This window comes from Phocoena sinus, chromosome 7 (genome assembly GCF_008692025.1).
Source record: "Phocoena sinus isolate mPhoSin1 chromosome 7, mPhoSin1.pri, whole genome shotgun sequence".
Classification (NCBI taxonomy): Eukaryota; Metazoa; Chordata; class Mammalia; order Artiodactyla; family Phocoenidae; genus Phocoena; species Phocoena sinus.
In genome coordinates this window covers 33035776-33059628 of record NC_045769.1, presented here as the reverse complement: position 1 = coordinate 33059628, position 23853 = coordinate 33035776, and the positions used below count along the sequence as shown (strand labels likewise).

At 37.5% G+C, this 23853-nt stretch overlaps 2 protein-coding genes across 2 annotated transcripts in view; one reads left to right on the top strand and one right to left on the bottom strand.

Moving 5' to 3' along the window:
• Positions 1-2593: 2593 nt before the first annotated feature.
• NBEAL1 (neurobeachin like 1) overlaps positions 2594-23853 on the top strand; it is a 188425-nt gene continuing 167165 nt past the window's right edge. The window contains exons 1-3 of the mRNA XM_032637277.1: positions 2594-2731; positions 3601-3878; positions 22958-23049. Of these exons, the coding sequence (XP_032493168.1) occupies positions 3828-3878; positions 22958-23049 (143 nt within the window). The 5' untranslated portion in view covers positions 2594-2731; positions 3601-3827. The remainder of the gene's footprint in view (positions 2732-3600; positions 3879-22957; positions 23050-23853) is intronic.
• On the bottom strand, positions 10024-10402 carry LOC116756598 (translation machinery-associated protein 7-like). Its single transcript, XM_032637278.1, has one exon. It carries the CDS (start codon positions 10400-10402, stop codon positions 10238-10240), a length of 165 nt encoding a protein of 54 aa, XP_032493169.1. The 3' UTR covers positions 10024-10237.

Genomic DNA, 23853 nt, shown 5'->3' with positions numbered 1-23853 from the left:
TGGGAGTTTGGCAGACTGCTGACCCACTGAATCCCAGACCTACTCAATCAAAATCAGCATTTTACCGAGAACCCCAGGTGATTTGTATGCACTTGAAAGTTTGAGAAGCAACATGTACAACAATATTATCACCTTTGTTTATGAACAACACGTTTATTATTTTCGGTATAATTTATAACTTGATTAAATTTGTTTTATAGTGCTATTCTTATGATGAATCCAACATGCTGTAAACAGTTTTTAGTGGGAGGAAAATTTGAGGTGGAATAAGTACAGAGACATGTAGTGAAATAGGTAATTTATTTCATTATACAGTATGCAAATGTTTATTGAGCTCCTACTGTGTATAAGACACTATACAAAGACCTGAGAGCAAAGTCCCTGTTTTCATGGTGCTTAATTTTACCAGAGGGAAGCTCACAATAAACAAATAAATTATATGTCATCTGATAAATACTATAGTGAAAAACAGATTAAGGGAGAAAAGGGGATGCTACTTTCTAAAGAAATGTCAGGGAATGCTTCACAGATGTCTTTGTCTGCCTGGACTGCTATAATAATACCACAGACTGGGTATATAATCAGAAATTTCTTTCTCGTAGTTCTGGAGGCTGGAAGTCCAAGATTAGGGTGCTAGCATGGTTGGGTGAATGCCCTCTTCCAGGTCCCAGACTTCTCCTGTATCCTCACATGGCATAAAGGGTTAGGGAGCTCTGTGAAATCTGTTTTATAAGAGCACTAATCCCATTCATGTGCACTCCTCCCTCATGACCTGAGTACCTCCCAAAGGCCCCACCTCCTAATACTATGTATCACCTTGGTGGGTAGGATGTCAACATAACGAATTTCGGGAAGACACAAACATTCAGACTATAGCAACGGACAAGGTGATCCTTGAGCAGAGACTTTAAGATTGTGTGTGGACATTTGGGGAAAGAGCACTCTAGGTAGAGGGACAGCTTATGTAAAATCCCTGAGACTGGAGTGTGCTTTGTGAATTTGAGGAGCAGCAAGGAAGCCATGTGTCTGGATGATATAACGGAAGGCTAGAATAATACTGTAGCTGGAGAAGTTACAGAGGGAAGTGTGGGAGGAAAACACAGGTCCTTGCTGGCCCTTTTAAGTGGGATGGGAAACCAATGGATGGTTTTTAGCAAAGGAGTGATATCTTATTTCTACGTTAAAAGATCACTCTGGTTGCTATGTTGAGAAGAATCCATAGGTGGGGAAAGTGCATAGGCAGAGGCAGGGAGACAAATTGGAAGGCCACTGCAATAATCCAGAAAAGATTTAGTGGTAACTCACATCAGGGTGTAGTGGTGGTGGTGGTGTAGAAAAATGGTTACAGCCCAGATATATTTTGAAGATATAGCTTAAAGGATTAGATCGACTGTGAGGTATATAAGAAAGCTGGCAAGGATACTTCCTAGGTTCTTGAGACTGAGCAGCTAGGAGAATGGAGCTGCTAATTACTAAAATGGGGGATGCTGCAGCAAGAGTAATTTCTCCCCCTTCCTCCCCCGAAGTTTTCACATATTAAGTTTCACATGCCTTCTTGAGAACCAAGAAGATATCTTCAAAAGGCCTAATTTGCAAACAACTACTTTAAATTAGTGTCAGCTCTGCCACCTTGGGGTGAAAGCAGCTATTAATAGTGAAGGAATGGGCATGGCTGGGTTCCAACAAACTTTACAACACTGGAACTTGAATTTCATCTAGTTTTCGCACATCATAAAATATTCTTATTTTGATTTTTGTTAAGTTGCAAGCAGGATGGTCTGTAAAACCTAAAATATTTACTCTCTGACTCTACAGTTTGTCAGCTGCTGGTATTGATGAAACAAGATGGGACATTAACGACGGTATATAGGACTTTTGTCTATACTTGTCATTTTTCACAATAAAAGGTTTTAAAAATGTTTAGGTGTACTAATCTCAAGTCTTCCCGTCTCCTTAAACATCCCCCGCCAAAGTTGCCTTTAGCTAGTAAATGCTGCCGTTTTCCTTTTCTTGTAAGAGCTAGACCCTTTTGAAGCCTTGAGTAGTGGTAAAATAAACCCTTTGCACTTGACACCCGGCGACAGAGAAAGTATGAGGCACAAACACGATGAAGGGAAAGGATTTTTGCAGGGGTGTGGGAGCAGCTGTCTGTTCTCACTATACACTCCCACAACCAATCTCCTTTTTACAAAAAAAAAAAAAAAAAGAAATCCCCTTTAGTTATCACGGTACGGTTCCCTGCCCTCAGATGACTCGCGGAAATGACGCCATCAGCCGAACGCTGTCTGCTAGTCCGCAGCAGCGGCGGTGGGTGGACGTAAGCACGTCGGTCCTCCTACGCGGCCACCTCGGGGAAGACTAGAGCGCTCCGCCGGGCGCCGCCGCGCACCGCCGCCGGCCGGGTCGTCAAGAGCCGGGTCGACTGCGACTGCGCAGGTATGCAGGGGCGCGGCTTCAGGCCATCCCGCCCCTTCCCAGCCTTCGCGACCAATGAGCAGCTACCGCTCCGGGGCGGGGAAATCCTTAGAGGCCGGAATCATTAGCCGTGAGGACAGCCCCGCCCCTGTCTCCTCCCAGCCCCGCGCCCCGCCTCGCGCTGTCGTCGCCCCGCCTCCCTCTCCCGCCCTCTTGCCTAGCTGCGGGGTGATACGGGGCTTGAGCTTGGGAAGAGGGCAAGGGAAGCTAGTTAGATGTCGGCCTGGCGGCGGCGGCGACAGCACAACCGTCCAATGTGAGCGCGGTGATGGGGAGCGGGTCGTAGGGAAGACGGGGCCGCGTGGCAGAAATGGGAGGGCCCCGGGTGCTTGGTGGTGAACGCGCCGTAGAGTGAGGGGCGGTCGTGAGGGGGCGAGGTTGACCCGGGTGTGTCCCGGTGCGGTCGGGAGGGCGTGGATAGCGGGTCGGGGGACGCCAAGCTCGTTTTGCCCCCTCCCCAAAGCTTCACTTGGCAGCTTGGCACGTCTTAAGTTTGCCTCCCTTTCGGTTGTCTGGGATGCGAGGAGAAAATTTAAAGGTCCCCCAAAACATTTGGAGGCTTTCTCGGGGTGTTTTCCTTGCCGGTGAGTGCGTGCTCCTTCTTACTGGATGGAGAGGTAGAGAGGCCAGGTGGGCAGGTCGACTTTCACTCTCTGAGGATTGTCCAAACAAACAAACCAGGAATTCTTCACCCTCCTCCCCACGCCCTGCCCTACAACACACGACAAACATTCCCAACAAGTTTGAAGAAGCAGACTAGAAAATTCTGAGGGATTCTGTGTCTTTGAAATATGTCAGTAGTAAGTGTACTTTTTCTATGTTTATAGAAAATGTATGAATGGGGACGGCGTTTTTTTTGTTTATTATCATTGGACACATTTTTTGTTATGAGTACTCATCTTTGAGTTCTGCCCAAGAGGATTCTGACTTTGTGTTGATGTGATATATTATATTAGCTGTGATGTTTTCCTGAAACACAAGTTTCTGTGAAATCCAATCAGTTGTAAATGCTTAGCCGGTTGTTGGTGGGAAGTGAGGTAGATAAATCTCTAGTTCTGATAAACCTATAATTATTAACATGGCCTCTTTTTAAAGCAAATCCTTGCATATTTTTCTCTTTCACAGATTTATCTAATTGCCCAATGACCACTGATGAAGATAGGTTGGAGTAACTGCTGAAACTGAATTTTATTGACCAGAAGACAGTCCAGTTGTTTCACTTCTTTTTGTTTTCCCTACTGCTTTGAGCTTTACTGTAACGGCTGAAAAACTTGGAAAATAAAATGAACATGCTGTGGTCTTGAACTTTTTTTTTTTTGAGGAAAAATTAAAGTGCCAGAGTGAAAGCCAGAATGGCATCCAGAGAGAGACTCTTTGAACTTTGGATGCTTTATTGTGCGAAGGTAACTGCTTTCCTTTTTATTTCTAAGTTTTAAAATACTTTGTTATAAAATTTTGTGACTGGCCTTATTAACGCTTTATTTAATGGATAATAGCACATTTATTCATAGTAATGACCCCAAATTTAAAAACACAGGATTTTCTGTTTTCCATTTTTTCACGTTTGAACACATACATAATATTGGCATGCTCTTAAAAACTGTAGGATGTGGTTTTAATTTGATATTTGTCTTCAGGGATCCTAAAATTATATAAGTAAAAGTATGACCTTTGAGAAAAATAAAACATTTGTATTTTTGTTTGTGCTTTTTTTTTCCTTCCACAAGTGGGAGTACAGATAGAGATATTTTAATGAGAAGAGCATTAAGCATTTTTCTCATAATCTTTTAAATTAAAAGATTATTATATAAAAATGCTATTGATTTGAGGTGGTTACTGTAAGGTTGCCCTGATATTAGCACCTTATAAGCATTGTCTTTCTTGATCCTCACAGCAATCCTGTGAGATGGGTATCTGTAATTATCCTTTTTACTGATGAGAAGAACTGATGCAGAGTTTAAAGGGGTTAGTGAGAAGCAGCCCCTTCTGCTTCCGTATATAGCCGGGAACTCACAACTGCCTGATTCAAGTCCATGCTCTTATCCATTATGACTGCTCATTATTTTTTCTTTGTCATTCAAAAATAAGTTTTTCTCCATTCATCTTTATGTGAATTTTTACATGTTAGCTTTGATTTTAGGTTATTGGAGAAGAAGGGTACTACTTAAAAATGTTTTTCAAGTTAGGAGCTATATTACTACTTTGAAGATACTGGCAAGGGTCAGAGTAACATCTCTAACTTACTCCTTAAGTTACTTTAGGTCTGCGTGGTGAAGTTCTCAAGTCTCAGCTTCCGGTTCTGCATTATCCTGTAGGGCTCCCTTTCTATACTTTCAGCTTTTTAAAGAACTAAAAGTTCTTTGAAGTTATTCTTTAACAGATGATCTCAGTTATCTTAATATTAAATATTAGAGCTCACACTGGAATTTTCTATGACTTCCTGGTTTGGTATTTTTTACAGTTACTGAAGGACATATACTTTGAAATATTTAATATGAATTTTTAAAATAGCTTTTAGTCTTGTGTAATTTAATGCCAGAAATGTCTTTTTAAAAATAGACCACTCTTCCAATAAAAAAGGGATCCAATTCTTAGTGACTTGAAAACAGTCACTAACACATGTCAGCCAAAAATTAAAATGCATTTTAGTATGCATGCCCAGTACTCGTTTGAAAATTATTTTTTAAAAAATCCATCAAACTTACTAGGTTTTACATTTTCAGAATGACAAAAAGTAACTGGGGTTACACTGCCTTATTAATTAGTTATATTGTTTCTAGGTTGAGTTCATGTTTTATTCAGGCGACACTGTGCTTATTGAAAAGATAGTGTAGTTTGTTCGACAAACATAGAATTTTGTTCTTAATGGCTTAACATAGAAGTGAATCCTTACTCTTTTATGAGAATGTCTGAGTAAATAATGAAGGACCTTCATGGTCAAATTTTGAAGCCTATTCTTGGACCGGAAGATAAATCGCGTTTTTGTGTTTAAGATTTAAATCACTTGTGCACTTAATAAGATTAAATTTTTTTTCAACGGTTTTCAAAAAAATCATTATTTAAGATAATGATTTTATGTTTCACCAGTTCATGAATAAGCTACTTGTAAGCTAGACAACAACTTTCTTTTTTTCCGATACCTTGAATTCAAGTAGCTTCCAAATATGCATCATAGATTTAACACTTCTTTTCCCTAGTGAGAATGATTACCAAATACCTGGTTCTCTATAGTACTTTCTCTCTAGCTTTATTGCTGCCACTCTAGCATATAACCCTTCAAACCACCTGACTTTCTTTTTTTCTCCTAACTTTTAAGACTTTTTTTTTGTACCTTTGACAGGCTTTCAGACTACTTCAGGACTGCTCAGATCTCTTAACTTAGCTCCAACTAAGATCTCTTTTTGGGCTTGCAATTGTGCAGTCTAGTTTTGGCTTTGTTGCTGCTTTGTTTTTTGACCTTGAGCAAGACTTATCTCTTTGGGTCTCAGTTTCTTATTTGTCAAGTAGTAGTGTGTATACAAGGAGAATTCTTGTCTAACTTACCATAAGATTTTCATTTATTTTGACCTCTGAGGGACGGGGAGCTTTTTTGTCCTTATTCTATGGATTATCATATAGAACTTTTTAGTTCATCTTTCTTTTTAAAGCTTTTATTGTGAAAAATTTCAAACAGGCACAAATAGAGAGGATACTGTACTGAATCCTTTGTATCTGTTACTGTGCTTCAGTAGCTATCCATTCATATTCAGTGATGTTTCATGTAGAACCCTCCACTACCCTTCCCTCTACCTCTGAATTATTTTAAAGCAAATCCCAGACAACATATCTTATCCATAAATATTTTAAAATATATCTATATTATAAGAGCTCCTCTTAAAAACATAATCTCAATATGGTCTTCAAACTTTCCTGGTAGCTTCATAAATGTTCTTATTTTGCCACTGTTTGGTTGACACAATATTTAAACAAAACATACATGTTGTATTTTGCTGAAAATTTGTCTGTTAAGTCTTCTAATCTATGGGTTCCTCCTCACCACAGTTTTTATCCCTTCTATTTATTTGTTGAAGAAACCAGATTTTGACATTAGAATTTCCTCAGTCTGGGTTTTGCTGGTTGAATTCTCTTGATTTTAATTGTTACTTCTATTGGTGTCTGCAAACTGGCAGATCTAGAGACTTGATTGATTCACATTCTGCTTGGCGGCTGGAGGCTAGAATAATTAATGAGTGTCTTGGCCATCAGTGACTTTTGCCTGTATACATTAATTATGTCATTAGGAGTTTGCAAAACTGTGATATTCAGATTTTATCATTTCTTTATTTATGAGTAGAACATATATAGAGAAATGTCCCCTCATCCGTTATTTGATGACAGTTCCTTAAAGGGAAAGCAGGCAAAATAAACTTTGATTCTTTTTTTTAATGTTGAGCCTTCTTTTTAATTTATTTATTTTTTATTTTTGGCTGTGTTGGGTCTTCGTTTCTGTGCGAGGGCTTTCTCTAGTTGTGGCAAGCGGGGGCCACTCTTCATCACGGTGCGCGGGCCTCTCACTATCGCGGCCTCTCTTGTTGCGGAGCACAGGCTCCAGACGCGCAGGCTCAGTAGTTGTGGCTCACGGGCCTAGTTGCTCTGCAGCATGTGGGATCTTCCCAGACCGGGGCTCGAACCTGTGTCCCCTGCATTAGCAGGCAGATTCTCAACCACTGCGCCACAGGGGAAGCCCTAAACTTTGATTCTTTCTGTTTGTTTCCAGAATAATGACTTGATTGCTAGCATCCTCCAAAGGTGACCAGTTATTTTTCTTGAGTATCAAGTTCATCCTTAATGATTAAAATTTAAACATTGTCTATTATTGTGCTGCCCTGTTTGGTATGCTATCCATATCAAACACTGTATACATACCTGATTAAAGAAGACGACTTTGAAGATTTATGAAGATCTGCTTCAGGGCAATATGTATGGTTAAGACATCTTTTGTATTTGCTACAGTGCTAACCTCGGCACGTGTATTCCACAGTGTGTTAGCAATAGATGAATATTAAGGTGCCATCATAGAGTTCTGTGTAAAGTGATGTTTTAAAGGTTGCCATTGAGCATTATGAAAGTTCAGTAGGTATTTAAATAGGACTGTATCAGAAATAACCCTTAGATAATACTGTTGAGTTAAAGGAATACTAAGGAGATATAGAAATATGTCTTTTCCCCATTAGTCTGGGTTCAGTTACAAGCCTAAATACTAGTGATTAAAGTTTTTAAAGTAGAATTAAAATAAATTCCTGGTTTCAGAGTTTACCAGATGGGTCCCCATATATTAAATGCAATATTTCAAAAGAATTTGGGTAAAAAACTTTGCAGTTTGTTTTTTTAACCAAAATTTTCAGGTCTAACTTTCTAGGAATAGGATTTAATTGCATTGTTAAGAACATGCGTCTTCCTAGTAGGTTATTTATTAATCTCATGTAGTTGTTATTACATAATAGAGGCAGGATGATTTCTGATTACCCAGCATTCCTGCTCTATACAGGGTCTTTCACTAATGTATTAGGCTACTAATTTAAGTTATGTAGTCTGAACTTTTCTTGCCTCCAGTCATCCCCACCCAGAGTCAAGGATTTCATCAACAGTGCATTTCATATAGCTCTTATAAGTTAAACATTGACTTGGAAACAGGTTTAATTTTGTATCTGGATTTTAGTACAGTAGTTAACTACTTCTCATCTGAGCATACTTTTCTCAAGTGTAGAAGGTAACTTTATTTTTTAATATCTAAAGATTTTAGTTTATATTATCTGTGTTAGGCACCATGTAATTCCCTGTTTCTTTTGACATTATTTCTTAATGTGCTTGTGGTAAGAGAGATGGCACTGAAAACAATTTTGGTTTCTACATTATCATACAACTTTTTGGAATTCATATGTTGCATAGAACAGATACGTACGTATCCCTGTCTCAACTGCTCCCCTTAGATAGGCATAAGGATGTATTTCTGTTCAACATTTAGCCTTTTGGTAGTGCTACAGTTGGTCACCGAAATATGCGGAAGAAACTGAGTCCTCAAATTCTTTGATAAGATTAATTCATTTTTGTTCTGTGTAATGCAAAGTATCAACTGCATTAACTCAGTAAAAAGATACAAAGTGAGTAAAAACATGATATTTTGAAATGTGGCAATGTGGGTTGAAATTCATGGTTCATTTTTGTCACTAGCTGTTTTTTTTTTGAGATTCAATTTACACTGGAAAATTTTGTGAAACTTCAGAATTAGAGCCAAGATTTAGTCCCAATTCTGTTTCTGATTTTAAGGACCTAAAGACAGGTTACCTAGTATCTTTATGTTTCAGTTTTTTCATGTTTCAAATGGAAAAAATAATTATTTTGCGTATCTTTCAAAGTTGTTGAGAACAAAATGAATTGACTGTACTTAAATGCACTGTAAGGGTAAGCTAAGAAATATAAAAATGTAATCTTTATTAGCATGTAAAGAATATGTATATGAGCATGAGAGTATGTGTATCAAGATTACTTCTATTTTGTCTTTATATAGTATAATGATAGTGGGAAATACTCTCTTGTCTTTTTACCAGTAGTGATGAAGCTGTGCTCATGAACGTCTTAATTTTTATTTTATTTTATTTTTAAATTAATTAATTTTTGGCTGCGTTGGGTCTTTGTTGCTGCACACGGGCTTTCTCTAGTTGCAGTGAGTGGGGGCTACTCTTCGTTGAGGTGTGCAGGCTTCTCATTGCAGTGGTTTCTGTTGCAGAGCACGGGCTCTACGTGCGCAGGCTTCAGTAGTTGTGGCACGTGGGCTCAGTAGTTATGGCTCGTGGGCTCTAGAGCACAGGCTCAGTAGTTGTGGCGCACGGGCTTAGTTGCTCCGCGGCATGTGGGATCTTCCTGGACCAGGGCTCAAACCTGTGTCCCCTGCATTGGCAGGAGGATTCTTAACCACTGTGCCACCAGGGTAGTCCCCCCATCTTAATTTTTAATCTATTTATTTTTGCTTTCAAGCATAGCGCTTAATTATCCCAGTAATGATTTGGGATTTTTTTTTTTACTCTAAACCAAGTTTGTTTTGGATCTTGGTGATGCTCCATTTCCTGCTGTTGCCCTTTGTCCTGCTAAATCTGGAATATGACTGAAATAGATAGTTTTGCAATGAGCTCAGAGTAAACTTCCTTTTCAGAATAAAAGTTTTGCTTCATAAGGAAAACAGAATTTAGAGGTGTTTTATTCAGATAAAAAGGCATGTACCTCTTTTTATATATAGATTTGGAAAAAAACGGATGAATGAATATTATTCTAATGAGGAAATTGTAATTTATTTATACAATTTTGGTTGTAATTGTAAGTGAAACTTTTGGCAAGGCGTACCAATATACATCAACCCTTATAATTTAGCCCTTTTTTTTTTTTTCATTTCAAATGAGTTGGTTTAATTCCAGGTGGTACAGAATTCAGGATAGGACAGGGGCTTAAGGACACAGTTTGGCAGGATTCTGGGCTGGGTTTATGTGGATCTCATAGCTGAGGTAGAAATGGCTGAGAGGAACTAAAGACAAGATGAGCCACTGTATGTTTTGTTTTTTTTTTTACAAAAGTTTATTCTTAAATGTGCAGTAGGTTCCAAGACAACACTTATTCTAGCTATGGGTAGCAACAGATGTTATGGCAGGGAATCCAGATGTTTAAACAGGAATGGAATTAAGGATCATCATTGCTTCAGGCACAAGGAGCAGCTTACTTTTTGCCAGATTTCTTAATTCCACCTGTGACCTTTCCCCACGGCCTTCGCTTTTAGCTCAAGTTTCTTTTGCTTTTCCTTCTGTTTCTGCTTGAATGCCTTATCTTCCTCATCCATATCCTTGGCTTGCTTCTTGGGCTGCTTCAGGTGCTTCTTCTTGCCACCTTCGCGGCCCGACATGGTGCCTGCTGCCCTTTCCCCCATCCCTGCCACTGCAACCCATTTTTAATAAGTCTTTGATATGTGCAAAGTGTAGATAGAAATAGCTCTCAATTTACTCTGGCTTAATAATGACTTTGTATATAAAGAAAGTAATGTTGTTTGACTCTAAGGCAAAAAAACCCAAAATCATCAGCTTAGTAATATTGGTTATCAATTACATGTTCATTTTAGGAAGTTAGATGTGAAAGAAAGCAAGAAATGAGTATTTTTTGTCAATAGATGTGAGATTTGCCCTTAGGAAAGGAATATTACTACCTTTGTGGTTTGACTTGAGGAGCTTACGCACTACTCTAAAAAGTTAAGATGCATGACAATTTTTTATTATTCTTTTGAAGATCAAAATTTAAATTTCCCAAAAAAAAAAAAAAAAAAAAAATTTAAATTTCCCTGGTAGAAGGTTGAATTGATAGCCCTTCAATGTGTAGGTGTGGAGGAAGAGGGAAAAGGAAGAGCCTAAAATAATTTTCAGGTTTTTTGGTTTTGCAGACTTGTACTAGGTCACCCCATTCACCAAGTTAGCTAGTGCAAGTTCACCAGGTTTTCAGGTAAACATGTGAGTTTGCAGTGTCTGGGGGATATCTAGGTAGAGAAACACCCCACGAAATGGAGTTCAGAAGGCCGTCCGTGCTGGAAATAAAGATTTGAGAGTTGTCATACTGGCAATTATTGAAGAGTTACATGAGAGTAAGAAGGGAAGAGGCTCAAAAGTCAGGGAGTCCTGAAGAATATTATCTTTTAAGAAGAGGATAGAGGAAGAAGAGTCAGGAGTTTGAATGGGAGGAGAGCCAGGAGTGAGTGGTTGCCTCAGAAAGTAGAGGGATGTCAAATTCAACATAGCTTTGAAGAAAAGCATTATGGAGTGTGTATTGGATTCCAGTTAAGAGATTAATTTAGCAAAGTAGTTCTAAAAAGAGTGGGGAAAAAAGATGTTAAAAATACAAGCCCCCATTTTATTTTTAAATTGAATTCAACAGACTTAAAATCACTGACAAACTGCTATTAAAGTTTTAAAATGTTTTACTCTTGATTTTTGTGCTTATCTGGCCAAGGACCTTTCAAACTTCTTCTTAACTATATCTAAGGAATATCAGCATTTTCTTTTAATTTATGTCTTGTGACTTAGATTTAAACTGGTAAAATTATTCTTTGGTTGAACCAAAGCATTAACTGATCCATGCATTTCACACAAAAGTCATTCAAGCATTTCAAAACAGTTTGCCTCTAAAAAAACCCCAGTGGTTTTGTTTGATGCCTTTAATTTAACTACTACATGATCTTTCCTAACAATAAACTTTAGAATAGTAGGAAAGATACGTACTATTTCAATTTATGGTGTCGTTGTGAGGTGGGTTTATACTTTTTTATTGAATAATTTTGACTTATGATTTTTGTCAAAATGTAACATTTAACTAAGTTTTAAAATATAAAATTTCATTTTGTAATGAATGAACCTCATTTGAAGCATGACAATATATAGACTTTCTAATTTAGATTTATGCTCTAAGAAAAAGTAGTAAAGATGTTTTACTTTTATAACAAGCTTCAAAAGATTTTTAATTTAAGGTATACAAGTTAACTGTAGAAAATTTAGAAAATACAGATATGCAAAAAGAAAGTAAAAATTTCATTATTCAGAGACTTTTAAAGTACTTTTATGCATGTGATCGAAAAATCTGTGTAAATTAGTTACGTTTACTACTACAAATCATTAGGATATCAAATTTGAAAAACTTCCATCTGATATGAAACTTGAATATTGTTTTAAACTTATAAGTCCCATTTAAAAAGTGTCAATGTTATATTTAATTAATGCATACATAGTGATATGCTTTTCCTTTCTAAGGAATTTATTTTAGTCCAATTTAGCTAGTTTTTATTGGATGCCTACTGTATGTACATGTTACTTACTATCATTTTATCCCTTGAATTTAATATTTTTCCTCTTTTAAAAAATTTGGTCATTTAAAAAAATTAATAAACTATATTTTTAGAGAAGTTTTAGGTTCACAGCAAAATTGAACAGAAAGTACAGGAGGTTCCTATGTACCCCCTGTCCCCATATATACACAACCTTCCCAATTATTGACATCCTGCACCGCAGTGCTACCTGATCACTTGACAGACTTCCCCAAAACACTTGCAGCAGAAATTTCTTTACCTGTCAACTATGTGTGAAACTCCAAGATGAACACAAAAAGCAACAGGACATATTACACCTAACATTCCAATACTCTAGATGTTGGTCTTTTCAAGCCTTGCTAATTTTAACTGAGAATTCTCTACACTCTATTGATCAAATGTAGAACTTCATTAAAGTAGTTATCTGAATGAATAGTTACTTAAAATTTAAGAAATACCTAAAGTAAAAAAATCTTTCTCATTAGGGGTTGGTGTATTCTAAGCCTATTTTTATGCACAGGCCTCTATTAGAATATTGCTTCTTTTCTTTGTGTTAAAATGGTTTCCAAATCTTTCCTGGATGTGACTGGTTTTTATCAGAATTTCCATCAAAATTTTATAACTTTCATCTGGTTAATTGACTGTGAGTTCATCTGAGGTCATGCTTTTCCAACTAGAGTCAGTTTCCCACTTAGATTGTGGGATGTGGGACCTAAGGGAGGATGAATGAAGTCATCAGTGATTGCTTAGTTGAAGAGGTAGCATTTGATTGAGGTTTTAAAGAATTAATAGTTTAATAGTCACAGAGTGTGTTCCAGACACATATAAGGCATGAACAAAAGTACAAAGGAAAAGCAATCTTAGTATAGATTCTCATCATTAATGTCAAATTATACCCTGCTGCTCTGGTTTCATGCCTGTCTTTGTACACAATAACTTCATTTTACTGATTAATTTAGTATAATATTTTGAAGACATTTTGAACAGCAGGTAATCTCAACATGTTGGAGTACCAGCTGTGCACATAAATCTAGCAAAAGGACATCACCATGAACACCTGTTACCAGGTTTGCACAGGGTGACAAATATAACAGCAGCCTTTCTGACAGCAATTGTAAGATGCATTTTGATTTCAAAGATGCCAAAATGTAAAAAATTATATGTCTTAGAATCAGAGAAATATAGTATAAAAAGCAGTTGTAAAAAAGGATGTCTAGAAATAGGAAAGAAATCCCAATAATGATATTTAAAAACCAATAAATTGGATACGAGTTTAGATAGCTGAAGAGAATTAGAGAGTTGGAAGGGAGGTCATAAGAATTCTTTTAGAATACATCCTAGGAAGTCAAAGAGTTGGAAAATATGGAAGGTTCTGAAGGATAGTATGAAAACATTTAACACATATTTAATTGGACTCTGAAAAGGAGAGTAAAGAAAGCATGAAACAAATGATAATATTTGAAGAGATTGCAGGTGAGAGCTTTCCAGGATTGATGAAAGTCTAGTAAAACTCAAGGAGAAAAAATAAAACAAATTCCATACCAAGATTCATCATAGTGCAACCACAGTGGTTTTGCAGAAAACCAAAGGGAAAGAGAAAATTCTGAAAAGCTGCCAGAGGAAAAAAAGATTATCTTCAAAGGGATTACACATTAATAGCTGATTTTTCAGTAATAATGATGGAAGGGAAAGGAAAATGGATTGATATCTTTAAAGAAAATACTAATGTAGAATTTCCAACCAAGTGACATTTTTTCAAAGAGGAAAGTGAAATAAAGTCATTTTCAGCAAAACAACAGTTCATCAGGAAAATATAACAGTTTTAAATTTGTGTGTACCTCATAACCTAGTCTCTGAAGCAAGCATTGACAGAACTACAGAGAAATGAACATATGACAATCATGGCAGTTTTTAAATTCAATTTATCATATTTTAGTATTTTTTTCTCAGTAATTGGTAGAATGAACAGACCAAAGAAAACAGTAAAGATACAGAAGATTTAAACAATAGGATCGACAAATTTAAAAAGGGATTTATGTAGAACAACACCCGTACATTCCTTTCAAGCACACACATTTACAAAAATGATGATATGACAGACCTTAAAGCGAGTTTCAACAAATTTCAGATGATTGAAATAGAGTCTGTTTTCTGACACGAATGTAGTTAAGGAAGAAATATTGCTAAGGAAGAAATAGCAAAAAAAAGTCATGAACTACACTTGAAAACAAACCTTTGATTAAAGAACAAGTAATGAAGGAAAATTAGAATTTTGGGGAGGTGGAACTGAATGATAAAAGTAAGCATTTTAGAGCTTCTAAATGGGGGGTGCCTATAGCATTAGGAAAATTTATGGCTATAAATGTGTTAGAGAAAGAGGCTAAAAATAAATGAACTAGTCATTTGTGGTAGCCAGCCTTCAAGATCCCTACCTCCTGGTATTCACTCCCTTTTATAGTCCTCTCCTACATTGTATCAGGGTTTGTCTGTGACCAGTAGAGTTTGGCAAAACTGATGGTATGTCATTTCCGAAATTAGAAAAGACACTGTTGTTTCCATCTCAGTTACTCTTTTTTTCCTTGGATCATTCGCTCTGGGGGAAGCAAGCTGCTATGTTGTGTGCAGCCCTATGGAGAAGCCCATGTTGCGAACAAGTGAAACCTTGCCAACCACCACGTAAGTGAAGTTGAAAGTTCCTTCAGCCCAGTCAAGCTTTGCTATGACTGCAGCCCTAGTTTCCGTCTTCATTACAGGTTTGTGAGAAATGCTGAGCCACAGCCACCCACCTAAGCTGTTTTTGAATTCTTGGCCCTGAAAAACTGAGATGATACTTGTTGTTCAAGCTCCTAAATTTAATTTGTTATGTAGGAATATATTATTAATATATCATCCATTTCAAGAAGACAAGGAAAGAACAGAATAGGCCCAAAGTAGAGTGAAGGAAATTGTGAGGGCTTTTTTTCTTTGATGTGAAAATTCTGAAATTTATTATTTTTCAGTTGCTGAAGGAAGTGTCCATAAGAAGGTTGACATGTATCACGGAATGTTTAATTTTAATAAAAATTATTCATTATTTAACAGCTTGGGATGAATGACAAATACAATCTGTATCTGGATATAATTTTAATTAAGAATCTGGAAGTGAGTTTGAAAATAAATTAATAGCTCTTCTGCAAATCTTTCTAGTAGTCATGGTGGTATAAGGAAATTATAAGGTTTATTGCAGAAATTACTCATAATAAAATATTGGATCTAGGAAAAGATAATAGGTAGCTTCTAACATCATGTAAGAGATAACTAGAAATTTATCTTTTGAAGGACATGTATAACACCACCTATGTTGTGTTTTTTTTGGGAAAAAAAAAATCTCTAAATCTGACAGTCTGTAGATCTACTACTTCGCAGGAAATACAGAGGACTGAGGAACATGTTAAATGACAAAGATGTGCAGTCAGCAAAATCCCTAATGCGAGAAATACTAAATCACAAATGGCCCAGTGTCTTCAACAAATAAATTAGGGCAAAAAAAAAAAAAAAAAAAAGAAATGTAATAGAAACCTACAGGTTTAAAAAGACTTAAAAGATATACCAACAGTTTGCAATTTATGGACTTTATTTGGGTCCTGATCTTATCGGTTAAAAAAGGCATTTGTGGGACTTCCCTTGGTGGTCCAGTGGTTAAGACTTTGCCTTTCAATGCAGGGGGTGTGGGTTCAATCCCTGGTTGGGGATCTAAGATCCCACATGCCTCGAGGCCAAAAAACCAAAACATAAAACAGAAGCAATATTGTAACAAATTCAATAAAGACTTTAAAAATGGTCTACATCAAAAAAAAGAGAAAAATCTAAAAAAGGCTTTTGTGAGCAAGTCAGGAAAATTTGAACATCAACTGATATTAAAACTGCTAATATTTTTAGATATGATAATATTGTCATATTTTAAAAGACACCTTTTATGGATATACATTGAAATATTTGTGGATGAAATATGATATCTGGATTTGCTTAAAAGTAACATTAGAGGATGGGGCTATAGGTGAAAGAAGATTGGTTAGCATGATTTGAAAGTTGTTGAAACCATTCTCTCCACCTTTTTTGTATGCTTGTGATTTCATTTAATAAAATGCTTTTGGAAAGAGCAGAAAGTAATAATAAACATAATAGAAAGGATCAACCAAATAAAAAGTTGGTTCTTTGATAAAATTAATGAAATTGAGTCAGGAAAATAAGGTTTGTGGTTGTATGAGTTTCAGAAATTTCATATTATATTCACCCCTTCCAATGGCGTTCATAAGGCATAGTCATCTTTTTAAAATTTACTTATTTGGTTGCGCTGGGCCTTAGTTGCGGCTCGTGGGCTCCTTAGTTGCGGCAGGTGGACTCCTTAGTTGTGGCATGCGAACTCTTAGTTGCTACAGTTCCCTGACCAGGGAATGGAACCCGGGCCCCCTGCGTTGGGAGTGTGGAGTCTTAACCAGTGCGCCACCAGGGAAGTCCCGCATATGTCATCTTAAAGATAATGTATTGTTACAAGTCTTGTTTAATTTTGCTTAACTAGTGCTTCTCTAACTTGATTAAACATAGCCATCTTTTCTTTTTCTTTTTTTTAAACTTTTCAAATAGTATCTGTTCTCATCGAAACCGACAGTATTGTTAAGTACTTGCTTAGGAAATGGTGACTTCTCCAGTCTTATAATTCTATGCACCTGTCCCACTGCTTCCTGTTCTTTCCATGGTGGGACAATACCAAATATTGTACATCCTTTGAGCATATCTTGCTATTTTCTATCTGTCTGGAATTCCCCTCTCCCCTCCTCTCTCCTTGAGAATATCTGTTTATGATTTGTGAAAACTTTTGAGTACTTTTATTACTCAGTTACCTCCAACCTTGACAGATTCAGTAGCTCCCTCTGTATTGTTTTGATACTTTTCACAACTGTTCTACCTCTCATGATGTTTTGCACTTATTTGTTTATGCTCTTCTTTCCTACTGAAAAAAGAGCACTTTGAGGACAAGATTATGTTTTTTTTTTAATTGAGGAATAATTGATATAAGAATATGTTTTGTCTTCATGTCCATAGAGTCTAGCACTGTCCCTGGTTGGTACGTGGTTGGCATGTACTTATTAAATGTTTTTTGAAGCAGCTAAGTTCTATTAGAAAACCTTGAGGGCTGGCCTAGTGTTTCTGTGGGAGGAGTTTATCTTCTTTTGCTAGGACATTAAAAATATGCTATGAATATAACTGACTGAAATGAACTTTTGAAATGCAACTCATATGTAAGTTGCAAGTTGCCCAACATATGGTTGAAATATATGTATGTATCTAAAAGTTTATAAAACTTGAAAGAATACTACAACCCAAATATCGTTGTGTGGAGGAAGTAAGGTGTTTCCCCCATTCTTACCTGTAACCCTAGCCCGTAAGAACTAGGTGAAATTGTATGGATCCCTTAATTCTGTTACCCACTTAAGCCTCCCAGTGGAGGAGTGGATGTTATAAAAAGGTGAAAGCCTCCTGTGCTTTAATGTAATTTAAATAATCACATTCGGCTAGTGGTCACTGCACTGGACAGCACATCTAAGTGTTTAGACTTCATCCTCTGGTAATGGGGGGACGTTGAAAGTATTTGGACAGGAGAGAAAAGATGATTAGATTCAAATTTAACAAACCCCATTAGTAACTGTGTGTAGGTGAGAGAAACTGAAGCTACAGAGACCTGTAGGGAGCTACATAACAGTCCAAATGAAGGACTGTCTTAACGGCAGATGATTGGATGAATATTTGAGTACAAGATCAATAAAGTTGATTTTAATTATTTTATAATTGCTGATTTTATTGAGCATTTGCTAAATGTCAGGTATTGCTGAGTGCCTTACATGTATTATCTCATTCAGTGCTTTCAACAGCCCTATGAGGGGAAGTATTACCTTCATTTTATAGATCAAGAACAGATCAGAGATGAAGTAACTTCCCCAAAGTTACACTGAGAGCAAATGCAGAGATTTGAAAGGAAAAGAATACAGTTAAAATCATGTGGCACAGGGGATCATGAAATATTTAAATGTGTATGTGTAGCATAGGACATTCCTGTTTTGTGAGTGAGCCATAATTTAGGCACATAATAGGTTATAAAAATAGCATTAGCGACTCCCCTGGTGGTGCAGTGGTTAAGAATCTGCCTGCCAATGCAGGGGACACGGGTTCAATCTCTGGTCCAGGAAGATCCCACATGCTGTGGAGCAACTAAGCCTGTGCGCCACAACTACTGAGCCTGTGCTCTAGAGCCTGCGAGCCACAACTGCTGAGCCCGTGTGCCACAACTACTGAAGCCCGTGTGCCTAGAGCCTGTGCTCCGTAACAAGAGAAGCCACCGCAGTGAGAAGCCTGTGCACCACAATGAAGAGTAGCCCCTGCTCGCCACAACTAGAGAAAGACCATGCGCAGCAACGAAAACCCAATGCAGCCATAAGTAAATAAATAAATTTAAAAATAAATTAATAACTTTAAAAAAAGTAACATTATACTTAGCATATACTATGTGCCCTTGACTAGGTTATTTAATTTTCACAACCCTGTGAAGAAAGCTACTATCATTGTCTTCATTTTTATTGAAGAAACTGTTGTGCAAACATAGGGTGACTTGTTCAAGAAAGTGACAGAGCAGGGGTTAGAATCCATGTAATCTGGCCTCAGTGCTCCTGTAGTACTTAATACATTTGTGTGTTTTGTTAATAAATATCATACAAATGGAGAGATAGACCCTACTGTGGTGTTTCATTGTATCCAGCTCTCTTAACCATGAAAGTGGCTAAGCTTGAGATTTAATTAATATTGTTGCTGGTGTGTGGACATTTTTCCTTTTATGGCCTTTGGCAGTAAAGTATAGATCTTCTTAAGGGTTTTCTCAGGCTGTGTAGAATGTGGCTGTTTTATGTGTTAAGTTGTTTATGGCCTTGAGTTTACTGATCCTTAGTTCCTCTTTTCCTCTTTTTGTCCACTAAGCTCCGTTTTATTCCTGCTCACAGTTCAAAGACAGTGTAGTGTAGTGTAGTAGAAAGAGCACAGTTGGATTCATATCTCTTTGCATTTTAATCCCAGCACTACTGATGACTAGCTGTATGACTATGGATAAGTTATATATCCTTAGAACTTTGCTTTTCTAACCTGTAAAATGGGGAAAATGAAACCTCTACATGGTTGTAAGGAGTAAATGGGATGATGTATACTTTTTAAATACCTGCTATAATACTTTGCACATTGCAGAATCTCAAAAAAAAATGTAACTGCTTCACTTCTTACTAAATAAAACATTTCCAGCTTTAAGTACCATTTCCTTCTTTATAGTTAGTTGCTCAACTTCGTAGGAGAACTCTGTACTTACCAAACTCTGAATTACCAAACACTTGGTAACTCTGACTTTCAGACTTTGAACTAGATACGGTAGAATTTCTAAATAAACTATGAGGAGGAATACATTAATTCTTTATGGCATTATAAACTGTTTTGTGCTGAACTTTTACAGAGTTTATTAAAACTCTGCTTTATTAAAAAGGAACCGTGATAAGGAAAACTCCGGCTACCTGTATTTCTGGAGTCTTATCCTGATGAATGTATGAATGAATGAAGTGCTGGTTGGAAATGAAAAAAGCAATTAATGAAATCCTTGAGAAAATTTCTCACAAGAGGTAGTTCTTTTTCTGAAATATTTCTGTCTTCTCAGTGATGATGTGGATTATAACAATTTATGATCTGATTTTGGAACAGTATATTAATAGAAAAAATAAATACACAAAAGGTTAGCAGTCTGCATATTCTGGGAACATTCTTTTAGGAATTCTGATTTGTGTGTAATGCTTTTATTTTAGGGAAATAAATTATTTGAGTTCCCTTTATCCAAGAGCAGTACCTAACCAGTGATATTTAATGAGTAAGTAAGACTCCTGATATCATGTTGAAATTGACTGGAGTAAAAAAGTGTTAACGAGGTGAAGGAAACAAATTTGAGCATCATTGGCTCCGGACGTGCAGGCTCAGTGGCCATGGCTCACGGGCCCAGCTGCTCCGCAGCATGTGGGATCCTCCCGGACCGGGGCACGAACCCGTGTCCCCTGCATCGGCAGGTGGACTCTCCACCACTGCACCACCAGGGAAGCCCTGAGCATCTTTTTTAATGATGTAATTTATATTTAAAAAGACATTTCTGAGGAATCATGGTTTTTTTCAAATCATCTTTGAGATGTAACTTACAGACCTTAAAATGCACAGATTTTTGGGCTTCCCTGGTGGCGCAGTGGTTGAGAATCTGCCTGCTAATGCAGGGGACATGGGTTGGAGCCCTGGTCTGGGAGGATCCCACATGCCGCGGAGCAGGTAGGCCCGTGAGCTACAACTACTGAGCCTGCGCGTCTGGAGCCTGTGCTCTGCAACAAGAGAGGCCGCGATAGTGAGAGGCCCGCGCACCGCGATGAAGAGTGGCCCCCGCTTGCCACAACTAGGGAAAGCCTTCGCACAGAAATGAAGACCCAACACAGCAAAAGTAATTAATTAATAAACTCCTACCCCCAACATCTTCTAAAAAAAAAATGCACAGATTTTAAGTGTCAAATTTGATGAGTTTTGATACAAGCAAACATTTGTGTCACTACTACCTAATAAAACAAATGGAAAATTTCTATTACCTAGGAAAGTTTTCTTTGTGCCCCTTTGTAGTCAGTCCTCTGAAAGACAATCAGTGATCAAATTTCTGTCACCAAAGCCTGCTCTAGAACTTTGTATAAGTGAAATCACACAGTGTATATGCTTAATGCCTGGCGTCTTCTGCTCAACATGTTTTTGAAATTTCTGTTCATTGTCGTATCAACAGTTCATTCATTGTTATTGCAGAATAGCATTCCATTGTGTGAATATACCACAATTCATCAGTTAACCTTGTTGATAGAATTTTGGTTTGTTTCCAGTTTTGGGCTATTAAAAATAAATCTTTGGGCTTCCCTGGTGGCGCAGTGGTTGAGAGTCCGCCTGCCGATGCAGGGGACATGGGTTCGTGCCCCGGTCCGGGAAGATCCCACATGCCGTGGAGCGGCTGGGCCCGTGAGCCATGGCCGCTGAGCCTGTGCGTCCGGAGCCTGTGCTCCACAACGGGAGAGGCCACAACAGTGAGAGGCCCGCATACCGCAAAAAAAAAAAAAAATCTTCTATGGACGTTTTTGTACAACTTGTTTTTGTGGATATATGTTTTCACTTCTCTTAAGAGGAATGACTGGGCCATGTGGTAAATTTATGTTTAAAAGAAACTGCCCAACTGTTTTCCAAGTGATTATACCATTTTATACTCCCACCAGAAATGTGAGTTCCAGTTACTCCACATCTTTACCAACACTTGGTATGGAAAGTCTTAAATTTTAGCCATTCTAGTGGGTGTGTAATGGTATTCCATTTCATCTTAATTTGCATTTCCCTCGATAACTAATAATGTTGAGAATGCTTTTGCATGCTACTTGGCCATTTGTGTATCTTCTTTTGTGAAATGTCTGAACCTTTTGCTCATTTTAAAATTGAGTTGTTGTCCTATTTACATTGATTCATAGGAGTTCTTTATATATTCTTGGTACAAGTCCTTTGTCAGATATATGTACTGAGAATATTTTCAGCTGGCATATGGCTTGCCTTTTCATTTTCTTAATGGTGTCTTCTGATGAATCAAAGTTTTAAATTTTGGTTAAGACAAATTATTATTTTTTTCTTTTTTTGCTTTGTGATTTTTGTGTCCTAGCTAAGAAATCTTTGTCTACCCCAAGGTTGCAAAGGTATTCTTTATTTTCTTTTAGAAGATTTTTTAGTTTTTATGTTTAGGTTAATGATCCATCTCCCATTTTATCTTATTTATGCATTTTATATTTTTCATTAATTCATTGGGCACCTGGTCAATGCCAGGAGCTGTTTTAGGCACTTGGTGTCCATTAGTAAAAAGAAATCACTTATGGTGGGCCCTTAGATAGACCTTGAAATTGTGAAGCCTACAGTCTAGGAGAAATGACAGATAATCAATCAATCAATAAATTATACAGTATGTTAGAAGGTGAGAAAGCACCATAACGTGGGACAACAGAATAGGGTAGAAGGTAAAGGTTAGTGAGAAGGTTTAAGAAAGGGTGGTAAAATTTGACTTCATTGAGAATAAGCCATTTAAAGAATGATCTGAAGATGTAGGAATTAGCCATTCAGCTATCTGGTGGAAGAGTGTCCTGGGTAGAGAAAACAGCCATTGCAAAGGCCTGAGATGGGAGCATGTCTGGTATGTCCCAGTAACAGCCAGGTAGCCAGTATAGTACAGGGTGACAGTGGATAAGGCCACAGAGATAGGGGAGGGCAAATTGTTTAGAATCTTATAGGACATTTTTCAGATTGTAGCTCTTTGTGTGAGTGCCATGGGTTCACTATACTTAATATACATTTTAAAACAACACATATGTCTTCTGTATATCATTTAGAGATTTCATATTATTGCTTCTTTAGATTTATCAATTCATATCTGCTCAATAGGAGTAAAAGCATTTTTTAAGAAAATTCCTGAAAGATGAACTTAATATTAAAATGGTTTTCTTATTTCAGAAAGATCCAGATTACCTGAAGCTGTGGTTGGACAATTTTGTTTCTAACTATGAACAATTCTTAGATGTTGACTTTGAAAAGCTGCCTACCAGGTATGTTGAAACACTTAATTTCCTACCCTTGGGTGAGTTTGTTAATTTTTGGCACACAAACTTCATTGATGACATTACAAGGATGGCAGTTATGTGACACACATAACCCTGCTTTCACGGCAGACATTTCTGATTGATCACAGCAGTCTTTCTTGCTGATACTAGACGTGACTTCTAGAAGCCTCTTCTTTACTTTGTTCAGCCACTGGCAACTGGGTGTCCTGCAGTTCATTTCAATTCTGACACTACCTGGAGTTAGCGCCAGATCCCATGAGTTAAAGGCAAAGTCCTCCACAAGACTGCCCTCACTTCAGACATCGTTAGCAAGTCTTGGGAGCCACCGACATTTCTGTTCAACAGGCTGTAAATTTAGGGGTTGACATGACTCCCTCAGGTTCAATAATTTGTTAGATTAACTCACAGAACTCACTGATAGTCCTATACTTATGATTACAGTATTATTATAAAGAATACATGTAGGACAGGGCCTGGGAGGGTCTTGGATGCAGGGCTTCCATGCTCTCTCCCTTTGGAGTCAGGGCATGTTGCTCTCCCTGAACATCAGTGCATTCAAAGAAGGAAGCTCTTTGAGCTCTGGGTGTCAGAGTTTTGTTGGGTCTTATTACTTCATTGACCATGTGACTGAACTCAGTCTCCAGCTCCTCTCCCCTCCCAGAAAGTTGGGGGGGTGAGTTATTCAGATGTGGCCATCCCCTTTTTTGAAACTATCTAAGGGTCCACCATGCATCACTTTATTCATTTGCATAAAATTTCTTTATTATATGGCAGGCATTCTATTGTAGT

What these genes read in the sequence shown, in the direction of transcription:
- LOC116756598 (XM_032637278.1), bottom strand. Translation starts at nt 10,402, where the DNA reads ATGTCGGGCCGCGAAGGTGGCAAGAAGAAGCACCTGAAGCAGCCCAAG.